At 41.4% G+C, this 27,857-nt stretch overlaps 2 protein-coding genes and 1 pseudogene across 7 annotated transcripts; 1 reads left to right on the top strand and 2 right to left on the bottom strand.

The window, feature by feature from the left end:
- Positions 1-645: 645 nt before the first annotated feature.
- Positions 646-10,633, bottom strand: PRXL2A (peroxiredoxin like 2A). Of its 5 annotated transcripts, none has more exons than XM_085064073.1 (6): positions 10,444-10,633; positions 4,258-4,437; positions 3,796-3,887; positions 2,206-2,346; positions 1,284-1,448; positions 646-1,127 (listed from the first exon to the last, which is right to left on the bottom strand). In XM_085064073.1, the coding sequence occupies exons 2-6, from the start codon at positions 4,433-4,435 to the stop codon at positions 1,029-1,031; spliced, it is 675 nt and encodes a 224-aa protein (XP_084920199.1). In that variant the 5' UTR covers positions 4,436-4,437; positions 10,444-10,633; the 3' UTR covers positions 646-1,028. The 5 variants fall into 5 exon arrangements, with proteins under 5 accessions (XP_084920199.1, XP_084920202.1, XP_084920200.1 ...); XM_085064076.1 differs by lacking the exon at positions 10,444-10,633 and adding an exon at positions 10,396-10,414; XM_085064074.1 differs by lacking the exon at positions 10,444-10,633 and adding an exon at positions 9,958-10,108.
- A 7,002-nt stretch (positions 10,634-17,635) lies between these two features.
- Positions 17,636-20,934, bottom strand: EXOSC3 (exosome component 3). Its single transcript, XM_085064071.1, has 4 exons — positions 20,631-20,934; positions 20,380-20,529; positions 19,370-19,521; positions 17,636-17,932 (listed from the first exon to the last, which is right to left on the bottom strand). Exons 1-4 carry the CDS (start codon positions 20,895-20,897, stop codon positions 17,731-17,733), a joined length of 771 nt encoding a protein of 256 aa, XP_084920197.1. The 5' UTR covers positions 20,898-20,934; the 3' UTR covers positions 17,636-17,730.
- A 2,563-nt stretch (positions 20,935-23,497) lies between these two features.
- On the top strand, positions 23,498-27,543 carry LOC146435496 (uncharacterized; annotated as a pseudogene). The gene is made up of 5 exons (XR_014852965.1): positions 23,498-23,644; positions 23,749-23,860; positions 25,255-25,335; positions 26,219-26,293; positions 27,342-27,543. The product of XR_014852965.1 is annotated as an uncharacterized LOC146435496 (transcript).
- The last annotated feature ends 314 nt before the right edge of the window (positions 27,544-27,857 follow it).

Here is a 27,857-nt window from a genome sequence, read left to right as displayed (position 1 = left end):
CCAAGAGTATTTATAGGCATGCTGACCTGAGCAGCTCTGAACATGGACAGAGACAATACATGGTGTTCTGCACCAGTCTGTGGCTCCAAGGAGAGCCTTTATAGAGGAATTCCCTATCACAGAGTCAATTTGCTGTAGATTTTGCTGCTGTACTCTCCAAATCCTGTTCCTTCCTCCATCCCCCAAAACAGTCAAACACAAATTTCGGCTGACAGTAGCATACGTGAGTCCAATTTCTATTTAGTTTCCAAGTGAAAATATGAATCACTCAAAATCCTCACTGCTAGTGTTTTCTCTGCGAACTGTGAAGAACAGACTTAGAAGAGCATATAAATTTTTTTGGTTAAAATCAGTTTTACCTGGACATAAATACTAAGAAAAAAAGTCAGGATTTCATTTAAAATGATGCAATTATTTTTCAAGAATCTTAAATACAAAAAGCAACTTGCACTCATGCCCCAATTATCTTCATTGCAGGGAATCACATGGAGTTAGAAGATCTAGAGCCAGTAGTTAACTAACAAGAAACTCACCGTGCAGACATAATGGCATGTCTTGAATGCAAAACCTCAGAATTAGACTGACAGGAGGTACTCTTCTAGAAAGACAGATGTGTTTACGTGTTAAGGAAAAAAAACAAAGGCATTTCATTTACATAAAGTTTTATTATCTTTTCCCCTCAGCTGGCATTCCATTACTCCAACCTTTGCAGAGTTTTGTATCCCTAGGTAGACAGATTTTCAACCGACTGTCTCTGACTGAAAACATCTAGGCTAGGTCAGATTTTAGACCCAGCCTTTCATTAATACAGTCAGATACAGAGGACCAGTTGAAATCCTGACCACCTGGAAGGCTGCAAAGGAACAAAAAACAATCCAAGAGGATTTTCATCATTTTCTATGTTTGAATAGAGAACCTTTCTTGTGCATTGATCACTAAACAGTTAAGCAATTAAACTGCACATTCAAGACATTGATGCATTCTACATTTCAAGCTGTAATCAGAAACATGTGCAACTGTTTTTCCACTTATGAAGCTTGTGGTTTTATCTTCTCAGCAGCTTCAAGGACAGACGGAAGGCTGACTTTGTCTCCAAATTCCTTCTCACGATGCTCCAGTAAAACACCCTAGTCAAAGACACAAGAGATAAATTCAGACACATCTCCTTACAAGAGAGAAATTCAGACACATCTCCTCAGAGGAGATCTAATACCCAACTGAACGATTCCAAGAAACAAACTTCTCATAGGAGACATAAAAGCCTCCTAGGTGGCCTGCAGTACCTGTTTTCCTGCCCCAATCACATATACACCTCCCAGGGTGAATCCTTCTCCTTCCAGATTTCCACTATATCCACTTCTCCAAGCACGGAAGAAATTTTGCCAAACTCCCAAGCGGAAAAATCCTGACAGCATCATTTTTCGTCTGCGAGGACCATAAAAGCCTTTCTGCAGGAGAACAGAAAGTACGTCAGCAAACAAAGTGAAAAAGGCTTTTCATTCATGTGGATTTTAAGCTCATCCACAAGTATTTAAGCCCCACGTACACCAATATCCCTATTGCTGACAACAGCGGTGCTTTGTGATAAACATATTTTTTGTTTGGCTAGTTGTTGGGGGTTTTTTTAATTCAGCCTGATTCTTTCACATAGGCGCGGGGGGGGGGGGTGGAGAAAAAACGAAGGGGTCTTCTAGTTGATTTTGAGTATTATATATTCTTTTTTCTTCAGAAGACAAATTATTTTTAAATGTGTCATCTGGTTTAAGGAGAAAGCAGGGCTGTGGTTTTGTAGGACATGAGACTGGCAATACAGCACATGCCAGCGTACCAGGACAAGCCATATCACTGCAATTTGGCCTGTACATCATGAATTAATTATAACTGCCACCTTCAAACCTTGATTCACACATCATAAACATCAGCAAGTCAAACAGCCAGTGGAAGAAAGGAATAAATATTAACAGGCCATATTGTTTACCTGTTAAAGGGGAATAATCCTGCAACAGCATGTTATCAGTGCATAGCTACACCGCAGTTTGTAAGCTCAGCAGGATGTATATATATAGAAAAACAAAGCCAATTAACTTCTTAAACTATTAAATCCTTTTTCATTCAGACTCCATTCTACTTATTTATACAACCTCTTCAAAGAGGACATTCATAGTCTTGTTTTTAAACAAAAGGAAAACACCAACTTCACTATACCTTTTCATCCAGAAAGATTTCTCCTTTGAAATAATGCTGAAAATCCTCCACTTCAGTCCCTATCTTCTCCTTCACAACAGCATAGAGAGGGACACCCAGCTTGGACAACTGGGGTTTCAGAGAGGAAAGCTCAGAAGCCTCCTAAGCAAAGGAAAAAACCCCGAATGTTTCAGTCAACAAATGGAAGTTGGAAAGCTTCACCTTGAATTTCAAGACCATCAGAAACACACAAATTCTAGCTTGAGAGCTTTCTTCAGAGACTTTCAGTATCCCAGAAGCAATACTGCTTTCTCTGGTGTGTAAGAGGATACAGTATCACCACTCATCTGCTGAGTTTTTTGTTCTCCTGAATGAACCTCGATTCCCACAGTATGTACAAAGATCTCTGAGGTATTGGATAGATCCGAGTGTGCACTGAATAATATGTTCCCTATCTCGCATGGACAAAGGTAATTTTTACTGGACAAAACTCCCACATAAAAACCCAACTCTACACTTTAAAAACACAGACACAGTTTGCATGATCACTCTCAGTCACCTAACTGAAATACCTTAACTGAAAGGCTCGCGGGACATCTCGAATTTACTGAGTACCAAGCAGCAAACAGATAGGAATGAACAGACAGGAAAATTTGAAATTTGCATTAATAATATTAATAATAATTTAAAAATCACTCATTGATTCCTGACTGACTGTATGGGAAAGTCACAGGGTCAGGCACATAAGTGCAGTCTCCTGCTGCCCACGCTACACCTTTTCAGAGAGCAAAGCACTTTAATCTCTAACCTTCCGTGAGTTCTACATGTACTTAAGCAGTTACTACTGCCGGGAGCAGATGCCTTAATGACGTGGTTACAGTATTAATTATTCCATGTTATAGAGTAATGAATAACAACATAATAACTATTTTTCCCTACAGCTATGAGAAACATAATGTCCACAGCGAAAGCTATGGCTGTTCCAAGGCACTTGGTACATTCAAATCATATTTTAGGTATCTCCTTGCACGAGGCTCCACCCAAGGAGCCTAATGTCAACTTAAGGATCAACCACCTTCTTATGGAACAATAACTCCTTATCTTCAGAGTCTGTACCTTCCTGGCTCCCATTCAGCACCCAGAAGAGAGAGGGACTCTCTCTGTGCACACTTCTTTTTTTGATGAGCTTTATCTGATGGCTTTTTTCCAATCCAGTCTTGGACTATATTTGACCAGAGACTACCTGGCTCACAGAGATTTATTTTGGACTACATATATATATATAACTAGCTTTTAAGACTTGTTACCAATAGGATTTTGTGCAATCTCCCTTTCTAATTAACATGGGCTAGGTCCCTGGCAGACATAAAAATCATGTAACCATGACCTTCAGAAGGAAAATGTTCAGAACCTGGACCATACAAACCAGCTGCAAAGGAAACTAAATATGCTGTTAGCTGGTCACCAGTTTAAACTAGGACACAAAACCTTTCAGCTGTTTTAGATGTATTTGATGACTGTCCTGTTCAGTCATCCCCTCCCTTTATTTACAGAAGATCTACGCAAATAGAACCCAACTCTTCTTAATTAATCCCCAGGCCCTGCAAGTACCTCTCTGCACAAAAATCATCCAGGTCTTCGTACAGCCATGATCACTGCACCATTCTCCTTCCACAGTTCACCTGCTTTGAATGTCCTTTGTTCTGTTTGTACAGGAAAAACAACATCAATAATAATATCAGCCATTCTTGTTTATAATGATTAATACTTTATGGACCTACACAAAACACTGCAGAGAATTCCACATTCAAATACAGTTCTAACAGAAAAAAAAAATCTATATGTGTAAGAGGCTATTACCGCATTATTGATTTTTAGAAGTGTGTCTTGTTTCATCCAGAAATAACAGTTTTGGTTGCTCTTCCTTCACCAGAAGTATTGGATATCAAGGACACTCAACTACATGTCATAAGTAGGAAAGACTAAGAAAACTGCTTCCAACCCTGGCCTTACAAAGGTTCTTTAAAAAGTCCTATTATTGAAGAACGTGGTCTGAAATAGCCAGAATCTTACCTGGTCCCAAAGTTTTTAGCTCTATCTCCTCTAAATACTCCATTGTAGCCTTTTCTGCCTTGGACAAAAATAGATCAGTGTTAGCAAGGACGATCCCCGTCACAGCTGCACCAATGGCTCCAAGGCCAACAGACCACATGCCCATGGTGAAGGTCCCCAAGTCAAGCAGGAAGGACATTTCTGGAAAGAGAAAGAAGAAACAGCTCTGACAATGAACATCAATGATGCCAGAGAATGAGAAATTGGATTGTAATAACTAAAAGCCCACAAGGTATTTTTGGTTTGATGAAGATGATCTGTATCTTTATTAATGTACTGAAATGGGTTTTAAAAGATAGAGATTACATTCCAGTTCTGTGCCTAACCCATATCAAAACTAGATATTAACAAGACATTCTTATCCCTCCCTGCCACCAGACTGACAAAAACATTTATTATTAAAGTGCTCAGATGCAATGAAGAGAAGGATGATTGAAATGTATGTGTACATTTCATGTTAAAGTTACATATGTGTACTCTAACAATATGACCTGTATGCTAGCCAGCAACCTAAATTATTACAGTAAGACAGCAGTTTCTTTCAAAAGAAAAAGCATTTGTAGATTAAACGTTTTACACACACTAATCTATATTAAAAAGTGAACTTTACAAATATACTATAGAAGACTTGGAAAAAAAATCTAAACCTGCTATATCTGGTTCATCATAACTGGTAACCACATTCCTTACAGTTCCCCACTAGAACCAAAGCAGGCACCAAGCCAAGCTTAGAGCTCATGCCTGCAGACAGCAAAAATGTAGACTTGCAACCATTTTATTACCCAGTGATCCAACACTGCAAACATGCCTGGGACAGCACCTTCTTTCCCTATGCTAACTCACTGCCACTCTTGCTAAAGCAGAAAGGACAGCAGGAACAAACAGCCTACACTCACACCCATCAGTCAGAACTGATAGCATTGCAATGGGAACCATTGCTTACGAATACTCGTGCGTAAAAGTACAAACCCTGCTTGTGGTTACCGGTGGCTCAAGTTAGGTGGCAATTTTGTTTAACCAGCCTCCATCCACAAACCCCCCACAGCCCAATCCTGACCCTTGGATGTGTTTCACAAGCCTGAAAGGGCTGACAGGCACCTTCCAGTGAGGCAGTAGCAGTGAATGAGGATGCTGGAAAGCACCCTTAGCCCTGCCTTGCGGACAAAGTTCAATATCCAGCTGTGAGTAATAACTGGTACAAGAGTCACTGGAGTTTTGGCAGTACAAGAAGTCACTCTACACTTGCATCACAAGGGCTGCAGATTTGCACTCACATAACTGTAGCATTACACATTATGGACAATCAATTTTTTTTTCCATAAAAACCCTCTTTCCTGATTGAGTATTTCAGTAAATATTGCTGTCTATTTATACTTTTGCATAGGCAAGGTTCCCACCCCCAATAAATATAAGTAAATATTACTCTTTTGAACTGTGACTGGCACTAAACCAGACATACACATCATCTTCATCCCCACAGCTAGCTGCTGCCAGAATACAGAAACAATTAGGAGTAGCTCCTCACTTTTCTGCCCAAAATCTTCTGTGAGTAAACCCTTTCCATCCTTAAACCCAGCTCCAAAATACTACTGACAAACAAACACAGCATTAGAGAAAAAAGATCACCTTGTTCTTTTAACAGCATACTTGATTCCAAGGAAGACAGTATCATGGTATCTAGAACTGTAAGTAAACCATGATCCCGAGCAAGAAACAAGGCCAGTTTACACAAACATCCTGCAGATAAGAGAACAGATCCTACTCTATTTCACCACTTATCTCTAGCCAGAGGAAAACTTCCTTGACCGTATCTGCTTTCTTTACATACTTCTTTCAAACATGAAGTCATGTTGTAATGACTTTTTATATCTGCCTCTGCACCTATCAGAGACCATCCTGACCCCAGTCTTTGGAATGACCCAAATGTAACTCAAGATGTAAGTAATGCAGCAATATCCTTGTGTTAAGGCTTAATATCTCTGTAACATACCCAAAAGGCTACAGCCCTGCTTCCTCCCAGAATCTGATTACCCAACTATTCTTTGGACTTCAATCTTCTCAAGTCAAGAAGTGTTTTCTTCTTGATTCATAGTTACAGGGGGGTGGAGGGGGACCCAAGTATTAGTGCCTTGTGCACATCATTTGTGTACAAAAATGTTGCCAAATTTGTGGCAAGTGATTAATGAGTAGTTCTCACGTAGCTTTTTATTTTTATTAGCATAAACAGCATCTCTAAAAGCCAGCTTCCAATCGGTAGTCATTGATCCAGGAGACCATTAAGCTTAGTAAACACACTTCTTTAGTGTGTTGAGTTTTAGTTGGACCCTTTGGTCTCCACACAGTGACAAAAAAACCACCCTCTTCAAATATGTGAATTTTTTGCCATTTATGTAAATAGGAGAAAGGAAAATGCAGCTCTACAGGGTGATACCTAAATTCCTCCCCTGCTAAGCAAACACCATAACGAGCCACTTTGAAAAATATGCATGGGAAGCAGCAGGCAGGATTATTAAAACATTTGCTAGCAAGACAGGCTGAGCCCTGACGCATCATGTCATTGAACCCCGAGTGGTGAGACTGACTGGAAAACAGCTGAGTATTCGCAACTAGCAGCTTCATTTCTGGTTAGCTGCTGTTTATTAAGGAAATCTGAAGCCCAGAAGGACTTCACAACCCTCCTCTCCACCTTAAAATACAGACACAACTGCTTTGTGTTCCAGCTCTGTGAGATATTTAACACTGATAGGCAATAAAAAGACTCAGGAAAGCGTCCTGTAAGGTATAATGCATGAGAAGAGACAGCAGAGCATCCCACAAAGCTTTAGCAGAGGAGCAGCACTCACCAGAACCCATTCAGGCTGCGTCACCATCGGCCACCAGCTGCTCCCCGAAGGCGAGCGCGGACAGGACAGGAGACAAGCTGCAGTGCCACGGGTGGCGAGGGGCAGGGCTGGGGAGGAGCCCAGCTCGGAGCCTCTGCCTTGCGGCCGGGACTGCGCTCTCCGGGCTCTGGCCGAGCCCTGCCAAGGCCACCCTGCGCTGCGAAAAGACAGCACGGCTGTCCAATCCAGGGCAAGGCTCTTTAAAGGTATCTTAATCACTCAATCTTCTTGGGTTTTTTTAAACTGAACACATGGTTACCCTTCTTATGGGGTGGGCAGGTACAGAGAACAGGAATTACAGGATGCTTTTATGAAGCTGGGAACACAGAACAAAACTTTAAGATCTGTATGCTAAGCCATGCTCTTCTGTAGAACTGGGCATTTTTCCAAGTAACATTTTGCCTGTTTCCCTATTCTACATCTAACCCCTTCACACATGCACACCATATACCAAAACCATACAATTGACTCTGGAAACAATTAAAAAGTCATCAAAATGCACAATATTAGGGGAAAATGTATTCGTATAGAGGCTGTACCAGTGAATTAACCAAGTGTTTCTATGGTCAGTTGCTTGCCCTAGTGGCAACATCCCTTTGCTAAAATGCATAATTTTCTCTGGGACTATCAGATCTTCAGACTCTCAACTCTGCTAAAATTTCCAGAAGATAATGAACACTTTACTTTAACGGTAGAGGCCAAAGAAAAGAAGAAAAACATCTTTTTGTGTGTACAATTTTGTGGTAAACACAAGAGATCTACAAAATAACAGTAAGTTATTTTATGGCCTGTCAGTTATCAGTTAGCCAGAATTTAAACAAGCTTAATCTTAATCCTGTTTTAAGTACCAGTGGATGGTCTTCACTTTTGTCAAGACCAGTTAAAACATGGTTTTCTAGATGTCTCATTTCCCTCCCACCCAAAACCAGAGAAAAATTTGTCATTCAGAGGACAGCTATCCTTAAACATTTATTTTAGCACTGTAAACAGGACCCATTGCAGCTGTGTCCAAAAAAAAGAGAAAGCCTCTGTTTTCAAGATGTCAATAAGACTCAGAGCAGCAAACAGATTTACTTACATACTTTTCCTAAAAAAAAAAAAAGTCTTACAAGTTGGACTGCACTAGCAAATACTCTCTAGCCTAAAACAGCTTTGACCATTGCTTGTTCTCCCTTTTTCTCCCACTCCAGCTTCCCCAAGACATTCCATATCAAGTCAAAAAATGTTTCAGAGCTTTGTCAGAACTTGCGTATCCCAAACAAGTTGAGCTGATTTTTATGAGACACTCCCCCTCCTCAAATGAGTCATGATTACAAATATCTTTGTAAGCGAACTGCTATAAAGAAAATTTACAATTCACAATAACCTGGTAACATACTCATCAAGATTTCATGAGCTTTTAAATACTATGGAGGATTACAAAATACAGCATCCTGACAGACCTTCGAACTTAGTCCTGCTTGAAGCAGGGATCTGACTGGAGAAACTTAGGAGGTCTCTTCTAACATAAACTGGCCTGTAAACAACAATATCAATGCTCAGAGAAGCCTCCTAATATTTCTGGTGGCATGGATGTAATTTTCACAACATGAAAGATTTGTTTTCCCTTTTTGCCATTGTAAAGACCTAAGAAACCACTCCTTGTGTCAAGAATAGCAATCATCTCCCTAGGTTTCTTCCCAATCTGCACATGGTTCACCATAGCTCTTGGCTATAGCTGTAGAGAAAGTTGCTGTGTCAAGCACGCAAACCGTACTCCTTCCTTTGAAAGGAAGTTAGTTGTTAGACCAAATAATCACTCCTATTCGCAGACTGTTTGAAAGAAGCCCAACATCTCAACAGGCCTTTTCTTTTGGGCAAAGAGCTCTGGCACACCACTTGGGAAACCTTCCAGTTTTCCTGGTGTATTGAGAGGGAACAGGCAGCTAGATGCTGTGTATGGGAAAACTCAAATCTCTGATCAGTCAGCAAATGGATAGCACAGAGATGGGAGACATTACATGGAGCACTGAACTGCAAAAAGTACCTATCTGAAGGTAACACAGGATGGCTTGCTGGTGATTCAGAGCAGGAAAGCTGTGCCCTCTATCAGTCTGCAGAGGTGGGGGAGGAAAGGGAATGCCAACAGACCCACTAATAATACAAATCAGCATTCACTGAAAGCACAGCAAGTGCCAAGCAGTAAGTCCTGTTCCGACCCACAGACTGAAGAACACTAAGTTCTGCAGATTCAAGCTTAAACTAAGATTTTCCCACCTTTTTGGGTTCTTAAGCCTTGCTTATATTTTAACTTTCACGTTTCTCAGACTATGCAATTCATAACTGCAAATTGTTACTATAAGCAAAGACGCAAGAAAACGGACTCTTTTCACCTGCACCCCTTAGGGCAGGGGGGCTCTATCCATGAACGAGGCTGTAACACATCGCCATACACCCACCCAGTGCAGAATAATTTCCCCACAGCCTTGTTTCCCCTTTCATTGCCTGCTATGAACCAGGTCTGATGGGAACACTGCCCCTGTGGTTGTAAAACAAAAGGCTGGGACAGCTCCTAGCTGGTCCTTCGAGCAGCTCAAAGGTCGATTTCTTAAGCTATACTCAAGGATTGCTCCCAAGACCCAACCAACGCATCACGAATGAAAAGAGAAACGAAGCACGGAGTCTCTTCGTCCTTCACGGATCTCGCTGTGCCTACTTACACACGCGGTATGTTTGCCAAGAAAGCAGGGATCTCTCAAAACGTTAAAGCACAAGGGCAGGCATAAGAAGGATTTCAAACCTCGGCGGCTCGGGGTGGCTAGCAGAGCTCCGGTGGCGAGAGCTGCGGGCCAAAGCGGGTCCCTCCGGGGCACAGCACCCCCGGGTGCTCAGCAGCCGGCCATCGCCGCCGCCTCCTCCCGCCGCACCAGCCCCGCCGGCGCACTGCGGCTGCGACCCGGGGACCAGCGGGAAGGGAAGGAGGGAAGGAGGGAAGGAGGGAGCACCCCCGTGCAGGGACAGCCCATGGGAGGGACAGCCCGCCCCCCGGCCGCCACAGCGCGGTCCCGCGGCCCTCCCGCCCGCTGGGCGCCGGCCCCGCAACTCGCACTTACAGCGCGGCCCCTGGGCCCCGCAACTCGCATTTACAGAGCGGCTCCGCACTCGCAGCGCGACCCCGCCTACCCCCAATGCGCCGCACTCGCACCGCGGCTCCTCGGCCGCGCACTCACACCGTGACCCCGCTCTCGCACCGCGGCCCCGCACTCGCACCCGGCCCCGCACTCACAGCGCCGCCGCTCCCGGCCCGCGGCCGCCAGCACCGCCCCCGGTGCCCTCCGCGCAAGCACCGCTGCCGGCAGCGCTCGGTGCCCTTCGGCCCGGCGGATCTGCGCCGGTGCGGCCAGCGGGATTATCCCCGCCGTTAGCGACTGGAACGGATAAAAGCCTTCTGTTCCCTCTCGGAACCCATTGTCCCCTCTCGGGGGCTACAGTAGCTTCTGGCTAAGCAAGGAAACTAAATACATCGCAGGATACGGGGCTTAAATATGCAAGGCAAAAAAACCACCCAGCTCATTATGACCCGAGTCCAAGAATGCAGGGAGCTTATCATTCAGGTAATCTGATTAATGGGGCACTTAAAACGTTTGCACATATATTGCATTCAAGAATATACTTGCTCAGATAAACCAGCCAATAACATGTCACAACATCCTTTAACAAACACGCTCTTCAGGTGCTTGTGGTCATTAGGCACCACTCCAACCACTAACTCAGAGGACTCGTCTTCACTGCCTTGGGACTATTTCCTGTTAAACTGGCACCAGAAATCCCAAAAAACAACCCAACAACAACCATAACAAAAAGAAGAAAAAAAAAAAAGGTAGTAATAATGACAGAACAGTCTGGTCAGTAAGACAACAGTACCTCAGGAGAATGAACATAACCCCTGTGATGGTACTGGAGTATCTATATTGCCACAACCATTGTTTTTCTTCATGTTCCAAACTTAGCTAGACAAAACGGCCTTTTCTTATCACTCTGCTCCTACAGCAGAGCACAGCGGCAGCCAAGTGCTGCCAGAAAGCCACATGGAACAGCCAGTTCTGCAAGACAGAGCCCATTGCAACATGTGTTGCACATGTCAGAAGGGCATGGGCTCAGGCACTTGCAGGGAAGAGATTTTGGGTCTTTTTGCCCACAATTGAGGTAGTTATGCTTTTATCTATACATGTTATTTTAGAAATTATAATTAATTATGAGAAGCACTAAAGTCACTCAGTCTTAGCACCAGTAAGAAAATAACCTAAGCAAACTACATGGCAGAAACAGCTTTACCAGACTGCCTGAAAGAAATGGGGAATTAGGAAGGATTGAGAATTTATGGCTGCTTTTTTCCTGGGATATATATGTAACAGTATCTCTGCTTTTTCTCCTTAATCAGTGTGGGAAGGTTCTCTATCAACACCAAACACAATACGCTGAAGTGACTTTCTCACTTTTTAAAAATGCAATCAGCATTAGAACATACGTATTTTTGCCATGGTGACAGAGCAATCTGGAAAAACATTATGACCAAATAAATGACTAGCAAATTCTGTCAGCCATCATCATATAATTAAAACCCTAATTTCTGCAGGATGACAACATTCCTTTCTTCTGAATTTTATCATGGTTGTGGACCCAGCTGTCAACATTTGGCAATGGTAGAATGGCAGCTCCATTATTTTTGTTGCCATGGTATACACACAAAATGAAATTTTTTCTTAATGATACGTTTGCACATTACACCTCTAACAACCTGGCAGCTGGCCTTCACAATTCCAAGGTAGCCAATATTGCTAAGGAGGCAAAAAAACCCCACTTATCACAAAATGAAAATATCTCTTTATTCTTTGCCCCAGGCAGGAGTCCGTGACAAGGCACCAGCCAAGAATAATAAGCAGTTAATCTCAGAAGTGACTCTGACTTCATGTGTCCCTGTTGTAAAAAGGCTACCAAAAATGCAGAGAAGTCTGAGCCTACACATCTGGATTCCACCCAAGAATACCTTCCTACTTTACAAAGCAGAGAAATCCTTAGAATGCATGCACACATCTAATAGACACAAAACTGAAAGAAATATGGGGTCATGAAAATACTGGAACCTAACCTTCCCTACCCACACCTCCAGAAAAGCTTGATTTCCTTGAAAAAAGGAATCCTGGGTTGCATCAAGTGGAGTTGGAGCAACAATTACTTTGTCCTTATTAGAATATCTTTGCCTTCATTGCTTCAGAAATGTAGTGAAATTTTGGCAGGAAAGCTGAATGGAAATTCAACTTCTTTGGTTTTCTGGTTTTCCGGTTTTCTCTCTTGATAAAATCATATTATGATTGATCTACCATAGTTTTCCATGCACTATTCAGATATTTTTCACATACATTTCCTCTTAAAGAAAGAGATTAATAAATTCTCTAACACACATACACGTACACTTCACAAAACAACAGACACCATTATTTAGTCTCCAAGTCCCCAGATTTTGAAGTGTTCTTAAAAAGCACATTCAGCCCTTCTCTTCCTGCCTTCATAGTTCAGTTTTATAGCAGTGAATGAGGAGTATCAGTCTATAAACTGCTTGTACATCAGTTAATTAAATTTCCCTGGCATGCCTGAAAGTCAGAATGCACTGTATCAGTAGCTATGCTAAAACATGATCTAGCATTATGAAACTTTCAATTCATGTACAGAATGACAAAGCTGTGTGCTATTTCAGGAGTTATTTCTTTTTCTTGTTGGATCATGCTTCTATAGATGAGCTTTAGACCAAGGGCATTGTTACACAAATGGCTTATATAAAACAAGCAGTTTTTTCTATGAGGAAACAGGAGATCTCTGAATCAACAAGGAAAGACAGTATTGGACTACGGCAGAATCTAGGCCCTAGGTCTGTAAAAGGACTTCCAGACCAATTAAGACTTTCAATACCAAGCCATTGAGATTAGATGTTAAAAAAAAAAAAAAAAATTTACAGCTTGAACTTTTCCCCTATGTGCTACTAAAGGCAAACCCACCCAGGTGCAGACTGATGTAGATCTCTGCTGGACCAGGCAAAAGCCATCTCTTGTTTGGAGGCTGTACAGTGACATGTACACATGTAGTGGTGCTCTCAACCTCATCCTGATTCTCAGGAAACACACGCACCAGTCTGCTTACAGTCAGCCTGGACACACAATCTTAGATTTATCTTAAGTAAGATCAGGGTGCAATAGTCACAGAAGAAACCAAAGGAAATACAGGTCTTTTGAAATTAGTTCATTCACATAAGCAGTTCACAGTAGGACACTAAGAAGAGATTGGTGCAATACCCTCCATGTGGACAAGAACAGGAAGAAAGAATTAGTAAGTCTTTTCAGCGGGTATACAGATACTTATAACAAATCTCTTTTGCAATAGCCTAATAAACACTGAATCACAGAAAAGCCTACCATTTACAAGACAAAAGATAACCAAGGCATTTGGAAAGTGCAGCTGAGGTCATTAGTCCTCCCACTGTCCTTCAGTCTTTAAATATTTTTGTGTCAGGTAAGTGTAATGACTAAATGTAAGCAAAATAGAATCTGTGGCCTAAAGTTTGCCTCTCTCCTGTTTACCGCAGTGCTACAAATAATATTACTGATTTTTTTAGCATTCTCATATTAGGTAGGACACTGATGGCCAGTAAAAAAGTTTTTTTTAATGACTATTCAAGCTACTAGAATAGTGATCAAGCCTCAGGCTCTATAAGCAAGACCACGCTCTTTAACATCCCAAATTACCCACAAAGATAGCACTGCAAAGGCAGTAAGTGCACTTCTGCAAAATCAGGACATCAGAGCAAAACAGTCCCTCTGCAGTGGTCCTTGTTAATCACCCGCAACTACTGTGTGGTCTCTATTAAAATCCAGGCACCCAACATGTTTCTAGACTATTTCTCTTACAAGTTGTTGTGATAAAACTGGCATGTTCCATTTTTTACTATAGACTTAAAGAGCAGCTTTGCATCTTACAATCTATAAGAAATCATTAGTAAGAAGGCTGCTTGTGTTATTAATACAACTAAAGTGCCCTACATTGTCCCCAAGACGAGTTTCTGTACTCAGTCAAATAATGTATCTCACCAAGGCAGCTGTATGTAGCTAGAAAATCTGATGTAAGTATTTTTTATGTAAGCATTGGAGATGATAATTTTTAAAGGTTTAGAACAACCTCTTGATTTTAGCTGTTACTCAGAAGTATTTGTCCAAGCTCTAAGGGAGAAAACTGGGCTTTCTCTTACAAATCTGACCTTCTCCAGTGGAAGATGAGCTGCTCTTAATATTTAAAATCTGGGAGAAAAATTCCACTACCTCTTTTGCTGAAAGAACATCCATGTTATAAAACCAAAATAACCCTGGTATTAGAAGTGTTGATGCCAATGTGGGTCATTTTGACAGAACTTGGCCAGGAATCAAATACACATGCCAGCAAGCCTCAATTCCAACTCCTGGTGGCAAGGTTGTAATGAGTAGTTAGGCACAGTAAACTTCTAATCTAGCAGAGCCACAGCCACACTCTAACCACAGCCTCAGAGTTAAGCTCTTAATCCTTTTATTACACTGAACTACTTGTCTGGTAACTTTCTTCTGCTAGAGCAAAACACAATATGTGTTACTATTAAAACTGAATTTCAACACTGCCTATCTGTATTTCGTGATAGCTTTTGTTCTTGGTCTTTACACAACATCAACCTAGGAAGGGCCACAAATTACACATTTCATGTTTTCAATGTATGTTTTATTCTTGGTGAACTTTCTTTTTAAGAGGTTGTGCTCACCTCTCATGGGCATATAGACAATCATTTTCATGTTGACATCTACCATTTTTACTTAATCACAACAGCTTGAAAGGAAAGTAATATAACAAAGCATCCAATGCATTATCACAGAGTATCTGAAATTACCAACCAAATAATGGCTTAAACTGAAAAAGGTGAACACCATAGAGAAATACAACAGAAAAGACATTCTACTTACTTAGCAAGGTGCATTTCAAGTCCACAGCATCCCTTCTGCAAGTCCTATTTCTGAAAACACATGGCTTTATGTCCCTTTAATGGCAATGTGAAAGACGTCCAGTGGAATACATAATTAAATCATGATTAGTCTTTCTTCCTAGAACCAAATTATACTCCATAGCCCTTCTTGGTGACAGGTTTAGCCACCAACCTAGAACTAAAAATTCACAAAGACATGATTTAGATTTTGCCTGAATATTTTGTTTGTCAAATAAAGCCTGTTAAAGCTAGTAATTGGTTTGAGGAATGTTGATAATTTTTGCCCAAGTGAAAAAAACAAAACAAAACATTTTCTGTTAGTAATGTATATAAGTGTACTTTCTTACAAGCATTTTTCCCCACATCCATTTTGTTCTATCCACTGTAATTTTTTTCTACTGCATAAACTGCCAAACAAGCTAAAGGTGTAGCACATACTTAAAATGATTGTGTAGGGGGTAAAACCCAAGAACTTCATTGTTATTCCATTTTGGTAAATTAATAACAAGCATAATTTTAATGCATTTTGTATCCTATTCTTGATTTAACTAAATTTGTATGTGGGTGATAAGCAGGTGGCAATGGGACAGAATGATGTGTGAGTATGAAATAGTGTCCTGATTGCTGAGGTACTTTCAAGATTGAGAATTTTCAAGATTGCCATTTGCTATGCTGCACTATTAAAGCAGCATTTTAACAGGGGTTGTTCAGTCGTATCAGGTTAAGCTTGAAACGCAGGCTTTTAGGAGGGAAAGCTAGTTGCTTTGGTAAAGGGGAGTGGTAAGGCTAATTCCATTTCAAGCCACAACTACCCAGGAAATGATCCATGTCATTGCCCATTCTTGTGGTTTTACTATTATGATCCAAGAACATTCACAGAAAGACAAGTTAGCACCCTGAGATGATTTGGCAAATGCTTTACTGCCTATGCCAGCTATTGTTCCAGTAACAGAAAACCTGCAGAGGCCTGGTTAGCTGAAATTGAAAAAACTCTAAGAGAACAATTATACAAATCCCTATTAATTTACAGCTTCTCATGTGTAGTAGGAGATAGATTACATATCCAAAAGGTTTGTGGGATACAAATGAAAGTAGTTCACCTGGGACATGACAGGTAAAAAAAGGTGACTAAAGATCTCCCAAGCCAGATGAGCAATGCCCTAGATGCTAAACAGGGAGACCAGTAAAATCCACAAAGAATTTTGAATGGTAGCCATTTGACTCACATGGAAACCATGAGAGTTGTGCTCTTGATGAACCACGGGAAGCCCTAGGTAAGCTTTAGCATATTAGAGATGACTCAGAGGAGTGGCTCTGAACTGAAGCAATTTCTTAACAGAGATGCCAAAGACAACCCTATCATCAAATGCCATGGGTTGAGCTTTGAATGAAATACAGAATAAACAAGAAAAATTATGTTTCCACATTAATTAAGATGGTATTCAGGCTTACCCTAATTAGTCAATTTTTAATAATTTCTTTTAACTATTGCTATTAAACTGTTCAGCTTATTAAGATCCACAAAATATCACAGATCTAAATGTCTGCCTAACAGCTGCAATGCGGTTCATTAACGTACCTACAATCAAGCTTTCCTCCCACAGGAAGGCGACACCAGTCAATAGACTTCCATTAATCCAGGCTTCTCTTTCCCTCTCAGAACAATAGCAAATTATCCACATACTAAAATTCACTGAGCTTACCCTTCCTAGGACAGCATCTCCTCTATATGCATCTGAGGGACTGCTACACAAAAAGCCGAACATAGCTTTTTTCAGAAATGCTGATTTTGTTAAACATTAGCAAAGCTCTGTTATTTTCCTGCCGTTACTAAAGAAAATAAATCAGTGTCTAGAATCAAGAAACACATGACTATTATTATGACATCCTAACCACTATGTCCTTAATACTAGTAGGAAGGTCACGTCTTGGGGAAAGTGATAGTATCACCGTGAACATATTTTTGGTCTTATCACATCTTTTGCCTTAACCACCCTATGATTCTTTTATGCTACACCCTGCAATTATTTTCTGGTATTCTCTACCTGCCTTTCTATTCCCAAATTTCATAATATATTAAATAATTACTTCACATCACTGTATAAATAGAGCACCTGACTGGAATTAATGACCCATGGGATTCTTTTTGCTACCCCACGTAAACATGTATTGTCTGAAATTTTAGTAACTATAAAAGCAAATAGATGTAGCTCACAAAATGACCAATTTTTAAAAGACCTAAGTAGTTACACTTCAAAATTCAGAGCTAATGAAAGCTTCTAGAGATGACCTTCACATCAGTCAGAAAATTCATGACCATAAACAGGGCTTCATAATCATAAAAGTGAGTCAAAACAAACTTCTTAACACAAAAACATGCTGAGTGGATAAAGAAGAGAAAGGAAGAATGACCCAAGTCTAGTACTTTATTTTAAAAAAGGCTTTTAATATAAATCTGAATACAAAAATAACCAAAACACCCTACAGTCTTCACAAACAAATCCTCAAGGTTTTCTCTTATCAGGTCCCTGACAGTTTGGCAAGCGCTTGTTTTCTCTGTTCTGCTGTCATATACTCACACGCTTCCAAAATATTTACTATAATTAAAGTCTGTTGAACTGTTTTTGCTTTTACCCATATTCTTCCATTCATTCCCAACACCAGCTCAAATGGGTACAATTGTGACAACTCCTGAATTATTTCACATTTGGGAGCCAAGAGCCTGTGAACAAGACCAAAAAAAGTCAGAGGAAGAAGTGCTCACTCGCACTTACAGACACATCATTATCAACTAGTAATTCCAGCAGCACTGCTGTTATGGGAGCTTTTTAAGAAACACCTAAAGGTAGGATGATCAAGTTGTATATGCACCCAAAATAGCAATAGAGTATCAGATTTTTTAGTCTCGTCTCATATAAAATATATGCACCTAAAAAATAAAAGTTGTAAATTTAGTTCTATTCTCATTCGATTCAGAAGTAATCCCTGACAAATTTAAAGTGAATTGATACTTTTACAAAAACAATGCTATGATCTAAAATATTCTAAAAGTACACTGTTTGACAAAATGACATTTTTAACGTGCTATTTAAAAAGCTGACACCCAAGGGGTATCTTTCAAAACAGGACTTCCCTTCTACTTCAGGAAACAATACTAACAGGAATAAACAGACTATTTTTATTAGATGACAGCATACTAAATACTGCAGTGTGTCTAGGATTAAATCAAGCTTGAACAAGTATTCATGCAAACTAAAAGCATATCAGGATTTAGCAGTTTACGTGTAATATACTGTTCTTTACTTGCATACAGACAAAATTTGGAAAACACGATGTCTGCAAAAGGTTTGTATGTCAGTTCACGTTGACTTCTGATAGGACACATAAATCAGACAATTATAGGTATGAAACATCTGCTCTACATCTCCAGATTCCTTTCCCAAAGAACAACAAAAACAAACAGGAAACCCCACCCAAAAAAGCAACAACAAAGTCTGACTATTGTTTATCCATGTAATCTGGTGTTCCCTGACAGTTGCCAAAAAAATCTTGTATTTACAGCAGCATAAGTAACTCCAAAATTCACACATTTAAAAGTTTATGAAACAGGTTCTAGATTAACATGTCATTTTTAAATTAAAATACTACATTTTTTTAAATGCATCTTTATTTCAATGTAATTTATTTTTCTTTGTAAGTCAGAAAATAACATGTACTGACACTGAAAGGGTGATTAGCTGTCAGCAAAACATATGCCCTCTACTACCACTAAGCAGAAAAAGGAAAATAAGCATTTCCAAGTTTTAAACTCCAAGGCAGTACATACATACCTGAAACACTATCCTGAATGTTTGATTTCCTCAGGTTATTAGTTTTATTTTCCACAATGCCTTGGCAGCCACATCACTTTTTTTAAACAGGTCATGCAACACCATACAAAAGAGCTTCTAAACCTCTTAAGCAGAAAAATAAACTTTCCTTCTAGGCCAATATCCATACTCTATTCAGTAAAACTGAATGTACTGCATAAATTTAAATGCACTGCAAGAATTACAGTCTGATTTACCAAACTGCCCACACTGCTCACAGGAAATAGTTGCAGGAATTCTACCCACCATATTACATGTGACAGTGACTACTTACATTTCTTATTACTTACTTTCTTATTAGACCTAAGGAAACTTTAAAGAGAAAGCCATCTTGTCCAATTATTCCCATTCCACTTGATCTTCCACTGCTGTCTATACAGACCATCTCAGGTTCCATGTCCTTATTTGCTACAAGGAACTGACCATAAATAAGATCTCCCACCTAAACAAAATGAAAACCAAAAGCGTCAAACCCCAAAAATAATAGAGGAGATCATAGTGCACATTTGTAACAACTGATACACATCCTCTAGAGTAAGGCCATAAAACAGTTTTAAAACAATGGTGATAGAAAAATAAACTGCTATACTAGGAATTTTAGTTTTCTCTTCTTCTACTAGAGACAGCATCCTCCACAAACAATTATATTGTACCACAACTGGAATTTGTAAGATAAAAGGACAGAATTTTATTAAATGGAGTTAAATAACTTCTCTATCTTCAGATGTCAAAGACATTAAAAGTCTAAGCAACCTGCTCTTACAATCGTTTAGCAGGACAACAAAGAAAATATCACACCAGCCTATTTTGTTTTTCTTTACATCTTATTTTACATTCTGGTGATGGCATCTCATCTGAGTGCAGAAACTGTGGCATGCACATGCCACACAACTGTTCATAATAGTGCTGTTAAAAAACTCCACACAACTAACATGTTCTACCAGTAACACATGGCAAAAAAGGCTGTTTTAAAATCTCAACTTCAGAGTGCCCTTCTAGATGCATATTACTCATGAACTGCATCTGCTGCTGGCACCACTATGCCCGAATGAAAACATGAGAGTGAAGCAGCCAGCCACCTGAGAGAGACCAAACCACGCTAGTTACAGTCCTCCTAAGAAACCTCAGAAAGCCAAATGGTGCAAAACCCTCCTGGCAGGGCCATAAGGCGAAATCATTGCAACTAGACCTCCTCTAACACGCGCCTTATAAAAAATGCCACTTCCAATAAGAAATACCACTGAAAGGCAGCAGGAGCGCCAGCCAAGGACGTGGCTAAAGCGTTCCCACCAGCACCCACCTGCACGTTCGGCCTGTTCCGCTTCGTGGCGCCTTCGAAGGCCAGGTAGGACAGGGAGGCGGGCTCGCTGCCGCCCACGTCCAGCCGGAACACGTCCCCCGCTTTGGCCGTCACGATCCCTATAACGTGGTCGCCCTTCACCGGCACGTACTGCAGCGGGGGAGGGGGACAGAGAGTCAGGGAGGCGCGGCCCACACGGGGGTTCATACACATGAACACACAGAGACAGCCCGGTCCCACCGCGCCCGTACCCGCTTCTGCTGCGAGTCCACCCAGAAGGCGCCGCCGCCGCCGGGCCGGTGCCGCAGCAGCCCGCACTTGGTCACCAGCAGCCCGGCCCCGCTGCGCCGCAGCCCCGGCCCGCACAGCAGCCGCCCCTGCGGCGCCGCGCCCGTGCTCAGCCGCAGCCGCTCGCCCTCCGCGTCCTCGTCGTAGTGCGCGGGGAGCAGCAGCAGGTCCCCGGGCAGCACCACCTGCCCCACCAGGGCCTCGGCCGCCGTGCCGCGCTCCGCCGCCATGGCCGCGCCGGCGCAGGGCCTCCGTGCCCGGGGCGGGCGGCTGCGCGCTGCGGCCCTGAGGGAAGCGTTCGCGGGGCGCCAGCGCCACCCCCCGGCCGGAACATCCCCGGCGGAACAGCCGGGCAGCGTCCCTTCGAGCCGCGAGCTGCCGGAGCCGCTGCGCACCGCCCCTGGCACCTCCGCCTGCCGCCTTCCCTTCAGGGGAGCAGCCCTTCTGCTGCTGTCCTTCCCTTTCTGCCGGGGGAGTTAGTGTTACTGCACTGAAGCTTCGGAGTTAATAAACACACGGAGTTAATTCTTCCATCTGCGGCTGTTTTCAGGGTTTTTTTAATCCCGATTAGACGTTGACAGTAAAACAATGCAAATTTGAGGTGAATGTCAGCCAAGGAGTTTGGCAGGGAGGAGAAAAGATCAGGTCTGTTGTGAGAAGAAACTGCTTACAGAGAGATGGCATTAAAACAGTTGGAAAGGATCAGTGGCTCATTTCGTCCATCCTCCCTGCTTAAGCAGGGTCATCCTAGAGCACGCTGGACAGAACTGCATCCTGACAGTTCTTTAATTTATCTGGAGAGGGAGATTCCACAACCTCTCTGGGTGAACTGCATCCAGACAGTTCTTTAATTTATCTGGAGAGGGAGATTCCACAACCTCTCTGGGTAATCTGCTCCAGTGTGTGGTCACCTGCACACAGCTAAACTCTGTCTCGTGTTTAGAGAGAACTTCTGTGCATCAGTCTCTGCCCATTGCCCGGTGCCCTAGTGGTTGGCACCACAGAGCAGAGCTTGGCTCCACCCTCTTGGCACCTCCACTTTAAATATTTATACACATTAATGAGGTCCCCTCTCAGTCATCTCCTCTCCAGGCTGAACAGGCTCAGCCCTGTCAGCCTCTCCTGGTAAGAGAGATGCTGCAGTTCCTCAATCCTTCATAGCCCTTTGCTGGACCCGCTCCAGGAGCTCCATGTCTCTCTCGTACTGGGGAGGCCAGAACTGGACACAGCACCACAGCTAGAGCCTCACCAGCACTGAGCAGCAGGGCAGGATCACTTTTTTGACCTGCTGGCAATGCTCTTCCTAATGCACCCCAGGATACCATTGGCCGTCCTGGCCACACGGGCATGCTGGTTCAGGGGCAGCTTGTTGCCCACCATGACCCTCAGCTCCTTCCCCGCAGAGCCGCTCTCCAGCAGCTGAGCCCCCAGCTTGTACTGCTGTACTGCTGCTGGGGGTTTTTCCTCCCCAGGTGCAGGACCCTGCATTTGCCCTCGCCCTCAGGTTCTTCTCTCCCCATCTCTCCAACCTGCCGAGGTCTCTCCCAAGCGCCCCACAACCCCCTGAGGTGTCGGCCGCTCCTCCCGGTGTGTGCCATCGGTGGCCTCACCGAGCAGGCCTTTTCCCTGCCATGCCCTGCTGCGCTCGCGGCGCTGTTGCGGGGCAACCCCGCGCGTTCGGGAGGTGCCTCAGCCCCAGGGCCGGGACAGGGACCGGGACAGGGACCGGGACAGGGACCGGGACCGCGCGGTAGGAGCGGAGCGGAGCGGGTCGGGGCTGGGGGGCTGCCGTGCCGGGACTCCGGGAATTGCTGACAGGAAGGAGCCGGAGCGGGGCCGCTCTCCCCGTGAAGGCAAGGGGATCCAGCTCAGTCCGCGGCGCCACAAGCCGGGCAGCGACAGCGCCCGGTGCTGGTGCCTGTCCGCGAAGCGAGGCAGGGTGATGTCCCAGGCCCTCCCAGGAAATCCCAACACCGGGCGTAGGGATGAGGAGCGGCCCGCGCCGCCTGGAGCGTAGGGGAAGGGGACAGGCGACAGGCCCAGGCTGTGTTTACATGGAGCCCGGGGGGCACAGGGGCAGGGTGGCGGCTCCGGGTTCAAAGGGTCGGCAGCGTTAAGGTCAGGCCGTGCCCGCGGGCCCCAGAGCCACCCTGAAGGCGGAGGATGGCACAGGATTCGCTGCTGTGCCGAATGCCCCCACTCTCTGCCCCCGCCGGGCACGGCTGCCCCACAGTGCTCAGGCCCCTTGACAGCAAAGGAAGGGTCGTGTGTACTTAAACTGGGCGGGCAAAACCTAGTGTGTGCACAGGAATCTGTGCCGTTCGTAAATGTAGAGTGAGTGCTTTGGGCCCTCATCTTGCATATGTATCTTAAAGATAGCTTTGCTAGTTCAAACTAAAAGCACTCCTTAATCGTTCTCAGAACTACTTGCCTGTTCTTAGAATATCTGTAGAAGCTTTCTGTGTCCTGTTGTGCTTTTCAGGTTTTTTTGTTTGGGTTTTTTTTTTGTTTGATTTTTGGTTTGGTTTTTTTTGTTATCATGCAGACTTAGAATCAGCAGCATGTTTCCAAGTAGTTTATGTGTTATACATGCCTAAACAGTAAGGTGGGCCTTGAGCATTTTTTCCTGCAGTGATTGGTATAACTGACCTGTCACTGGAGCTTTTAAGAACCAAACCACTATTAAATAACTTTCTCGTATAAATTGCAAGCTTAGTAAAAAGTAGTGTCATAGTCAGTGTTTGGCACCTGAAGCAAGACTTTTCAAACCCCCTAATTTAATTCTGACATTGATGTCTAATATCTGTCTGTCTATTGTCAGTAGGTTTGGATGGAGTCTGAATATCTGAAGCAATGCCTGGGAACTTGCTTGAAGAAGGGACTGGCAGAGGTTGTAGAGCATCGGCCAGCAGATCCGATAGAGTATCTTGCACATTGGATTTACAATTACAGAAGAAACTTAGATGAAGAAAAAAAGGTGGCTCCAACTTAAGCAAAAAAAGATTGCTATAATATAATTGATGCTATTTAATATATGTTTCATTATTTTGTGTAATTGATTCTCTGTTACCTCTGAAATAGAGAATGCTGGAGAGAGCTGAGCTGGAACAAGAAGGGGAGGCAGCTAGCAGAACTTGAAACGTAAAGCAAAGTGCAGGAAGAAGAGCAGCAGAAACTTGAAGAGCAACGTCTAGTTAATAACACTTAATAATAGATAATTCTAAGCAGCATATGGTGCTGTGGCATCTTGGAGCTCTTTGTGTATTTCTTATATGTGTGTCATGATTTTGATAAAGATGACATAAACCAAGTCTTTTGATCTCACTTTTCTGAGTAACTGAAATTATTAGTCAGCAGATGAACAGGAAAACCTACATACTGTGCAGTAAACTGTTACTAAAAAGATTAAGGCACTTAAGGTAAAAAGCAACCAATTCAAGACTTATGTGAGAAGTAACTGGTAATACTGTTTGGGCTTATAATATGAGAAACAAATACAATATCTAGCCACACTTTATAAAGGAGTTGTGAATTTGTTTACATGTGTAACAACTTCAGTGTTGCTGTGGTGATGTTGAGATGCTCTCACTGGTTTTTTTTTCCATGGCTGACTTTCATGATGTTAAAATCAAAAGCTTAATTTTAAATTTATGCAGACCACATTGAGCTCAGTTCTAGTGTAAGATGCATTCATTTTATTTCACTTGCAGTTTTAAAATTTGGAATTTACTGATTTGCAGGCCAAATGTAATGTGCTTAAGGGTTTTATGAGCGATGTAAAATAGTAAGTGAAAACGAGATTGTGTCTAGGGATAATTCACAGAGAATTAAATAAATAATTTCACATAAGCTGTGGGTAAGATGTTGAACAATACTAATGTTAGATGCATTTTTTTTTAACCTAACTTACAGTTTTGGCTGTAGTCAAATAGTCAGGTAAGTTTTGATTTTATGTACCAAAAAGCAATAGAAAACTATGACCATACTTGTAACTGCTCACAAAATGCAAGAGCAAACAGTATTCTCTAGTGTTGTTGAGTGTAAATACTTAGATTATGCAGTTTGTGAAGTTTTGATTTAATAGGACTTATGTTCACAATTAATAAACACTTCCTATTAGATATTTCCAATTGTAAATACCAAAGGTCACTGATGGGCATGATCAATGTCAATGACATTGCTTGCCAAATTTTTCTGTAGATTGGATTCTGTATTGATTCACCGATTGGTGCTAGATATTACACAAAGTATCAAAGAGCTTAATCCAAAGGATAGGAGATAACTAATACAGACTGATAAAGAGCATATGTAATGAGACAGTATCTGAAGTTTGTACACTAACTTCAGATAACTGTTTCTTCTTCCTCTTGGTAGTAAAGCATTTTTATTGACAAGAGTCTCAAACCTTTGAAAATGTTGAGCCAGATGATACTGAAAGGACTCTTATTTATATAATGAAGCAATGATGTTTTGAGTTTACTTTTTATTAATTATTTCAATTTTGAAATACTTTGTAATCAATATGGTGGAAAAGATGAATGTGGGGGTGTTTTCTTTCTAATTTGTCCTTTCTTAAACTGATTGCAGGCTCAGTTGGAGAAAGAACGTGTGGAGTTGGAACTGCAGAAGAAAGAAGCTGAAATGCAGTTGCAGCAGGAAGATCAAGAGGTTTAAGCCAATGCTTAGTTGGTGGTTTGAAAATACCATTAATCAGCCATTTTTTCCAGATGCAAGCATCAATTACAGAACACAAAGCAGAAGCCCATGGGTGTTGAACTAACACACAATTAAAGAAACAAGTGTGGATAGGGGAAAATGTCTGATATGGGTTCTGCAGTCTGGGTTTTATACTTGAATTTTGGTCAAAACATATCATAAATTTATTGCAAAAATCTAGCATAAGGTCAGCTTAGCTGAAGCTTCCACATTCCCTGATGGTATTTATTAGAAAGTTTTATAAAATAAGCAGGTCTAATTTATGCATTGAGACAGTAACATTTTACAGGGTGTTAGCACAAAGTCCATTTGCTGTACCTGGAAGAGGAGTTGTGGTTTGGAATTGCAATGCGTCTTGATTCAGATATCTTCCTGATGTATGCGAATTCATACTAGCAGAAGAATGTGTATACAGATAACCATTAGATGATCTTTTAATGCTGCTTCAGTAAAAACATACACAGATAATTGGCATGTTTTTCTCCCTAAAGGTTTTAAAAGTGCATATTTCTTAAATTTATGGGGAGCACATAGTATTTTAGAAATATTCAGTTTTTAGAGCACTCTTAAAATACTGACAAAACATACTTGTAGGAAGATTAGAATATGAAAGCGACAGAAAAAATGAATATGTAAAAATTTTAAATTGTTAATTAAAAAAAGATAAAAATAGGGTTAAGCATACAAAGACCATATTTCCATACTACTAAATTTTTATACCACTTTTGTCTAAAGTATTCTCTGTATATTAGTACATGATGTCATTTTAACACACCTGAAGTACTATTTCATGACATGAGACATTTTAACTGGAAACTGGTTTTCATTACCACAGGAAAATGAAAATACAGAAGCTGAACTTTCAGATACTGTATCCAAAGCTGAGCCAGATGAGAGTGGAGAGCTTCAGGTAAGTATTTAGAAAGAGATTATAAATGATTGATTCGTACAGATTTGATTTTCTGTGCTGACCCATCCAAAGGTTAAAACTGTTGGTGGCTCTCCCCTATGGTTTTAAGGGATGGTGTTTTGGCCACAGCCTCTAAATTGCCCATAGCTTCATTCTGGTACAAGTTAAGCCATTCTAAAAGACTCTATGGTGTTGATTGACTAAATTCCCAAGATTTAAAACACCCTTTTTTATTCAGATATATTAGTGATTAAAGCATGAATATACTCAGAGGGGAGACAGCCTTCCTGTGCCTTGTGAACAGTTATATACAACATGTATTAAATCACTTAATTTCTGGTATGAGTAGTGTAATTCTAGCTCAGGATTTATGCTGTGATATTAATATGCTTTATACTTTAGGTTACTTGAGTAACAGCCCATTTTATAAGTGTTCTCTGAATAGATTTATGAAAATGCTTATGACTGTTCTAAGGATCAGTTTTCACAGGTGTTTTTTCCACTGAGGTAAATGAGATGAGTATGCAAGATCTCATGTAGCCCCAATTTTTATAATTCTCAGATAATTATGTGTTAAAAAATATTCTTGAGGCTTCAGGCATATTTTATGAGTTCTTTAAAAAGCAAATTGCAAAACCAGAAGTGATAATGAGTAGTAAATGAACCTGCTGCTTCCTACATGTACCATCTTCCAAGTTTTCATGCCTAAAGGAGTTAGATTAAGTTGACTTTTGGCAATGTTATTTCAGGTTTCACAGTGATCTGTTCATAGTGATATGCTACAAATAAAGAATAGATTGATAAAATAAGGTGTATAGGCTTGTACTATTGATTCTGCCCTCAGAATCACAATGCTTCATCCAAATTCACTAGATGTTATAACAAAAGTCTGCTGATGACATTCATTGTATTCCACTGAATGGAAGAATACATGATTATATTGATAAATACCAACTTGTCTATCATGGGCAGTTTTTTCCTGATTTCATTTTTACAAAGTTCTGTCAATACTGGTAAGTGATAGAATTTTTTTGTTGTTGATTTTCAGAGTCAAACAGATCTCTCAACAGTAACAGAAGAAGAAGAAACTTCCAACTGACCTGAAAGCAGTAAATATATTTTCTACTCATTAATTGCTGATCATGAATTGTAGTATCTTGATTTGTGTTTTTTATAAATAGAATTGATTTATGTACTTGTTTCTCCAGTGTCTGTTTACAAGGTGTTTGAATAAAATCTGTTAATCTTGACACTGATTCTTCCTTTTTGTTCTTAAACCAATGTAGCTAGCATGGCTGACTTGAAGGAAGAAAACTGCAGTTGAAATGAAAGCAGCAACTATATTTTCTACTTTTTTGCATATCAAAGTAACCCTAACAAATACAATTATAGCTAATGTGTCAATATTATTTGAGGACAGATGCTACAATATGATAATCTGAATCAATATTAAAAGAATAAAATATTACTGAAAATTATTTTCCAAGAATTTGAATAGTTTCTGATAGAAAAAGGGAATGCTCTACAGATGAAAAGATGGAGAGAGTGTTCTAGACATCAAACT

The sequence above is a fragment of the Lichenostomus cassidix genome, chromosome 6, assembly GCF_008360975.1.
Source record: "Lichenostomus cassidix isolate B80296 chromosome 6, HeHo_3.0, whole genome shotgun sequence".
NCBI classification, from domain to species: Eukaryota; Metazoa; Chordata; class Aves; order Passeriformes; family Meliphagidae; genus Lichenostomus; species Lichenostomus cassidix.
The sequence above is the reverse complement of the archived record's forward strand: the minus strand, read 5'-3'. Positions and strand labels throughout refer to the sequence as shown.

Coding starts and splice junctions, on each gene's coding strand:
- EXOSC3 (XM_085064071.1), bottom strand. CDS start 20,897: ATGGCGGCGGAGCGCGGCACGGCGGCCGAGGCCCTGGTGGGGCAGGTG. Junction 20,530..20,630: donor TGGACTCGCAGCAGAAGCGG/GTACGGGCGCGG, acceptor CCCCCGCTGCAG/TACGTGCCGGTGAAGGGCGA. Junction 19,522..20,379: donor GGAACAGGCCGAACGTGCAG/GTGGGTGCTGGT, acceptor CATTTTGTTTAG/GTGGGAGATCTTATTTATGG.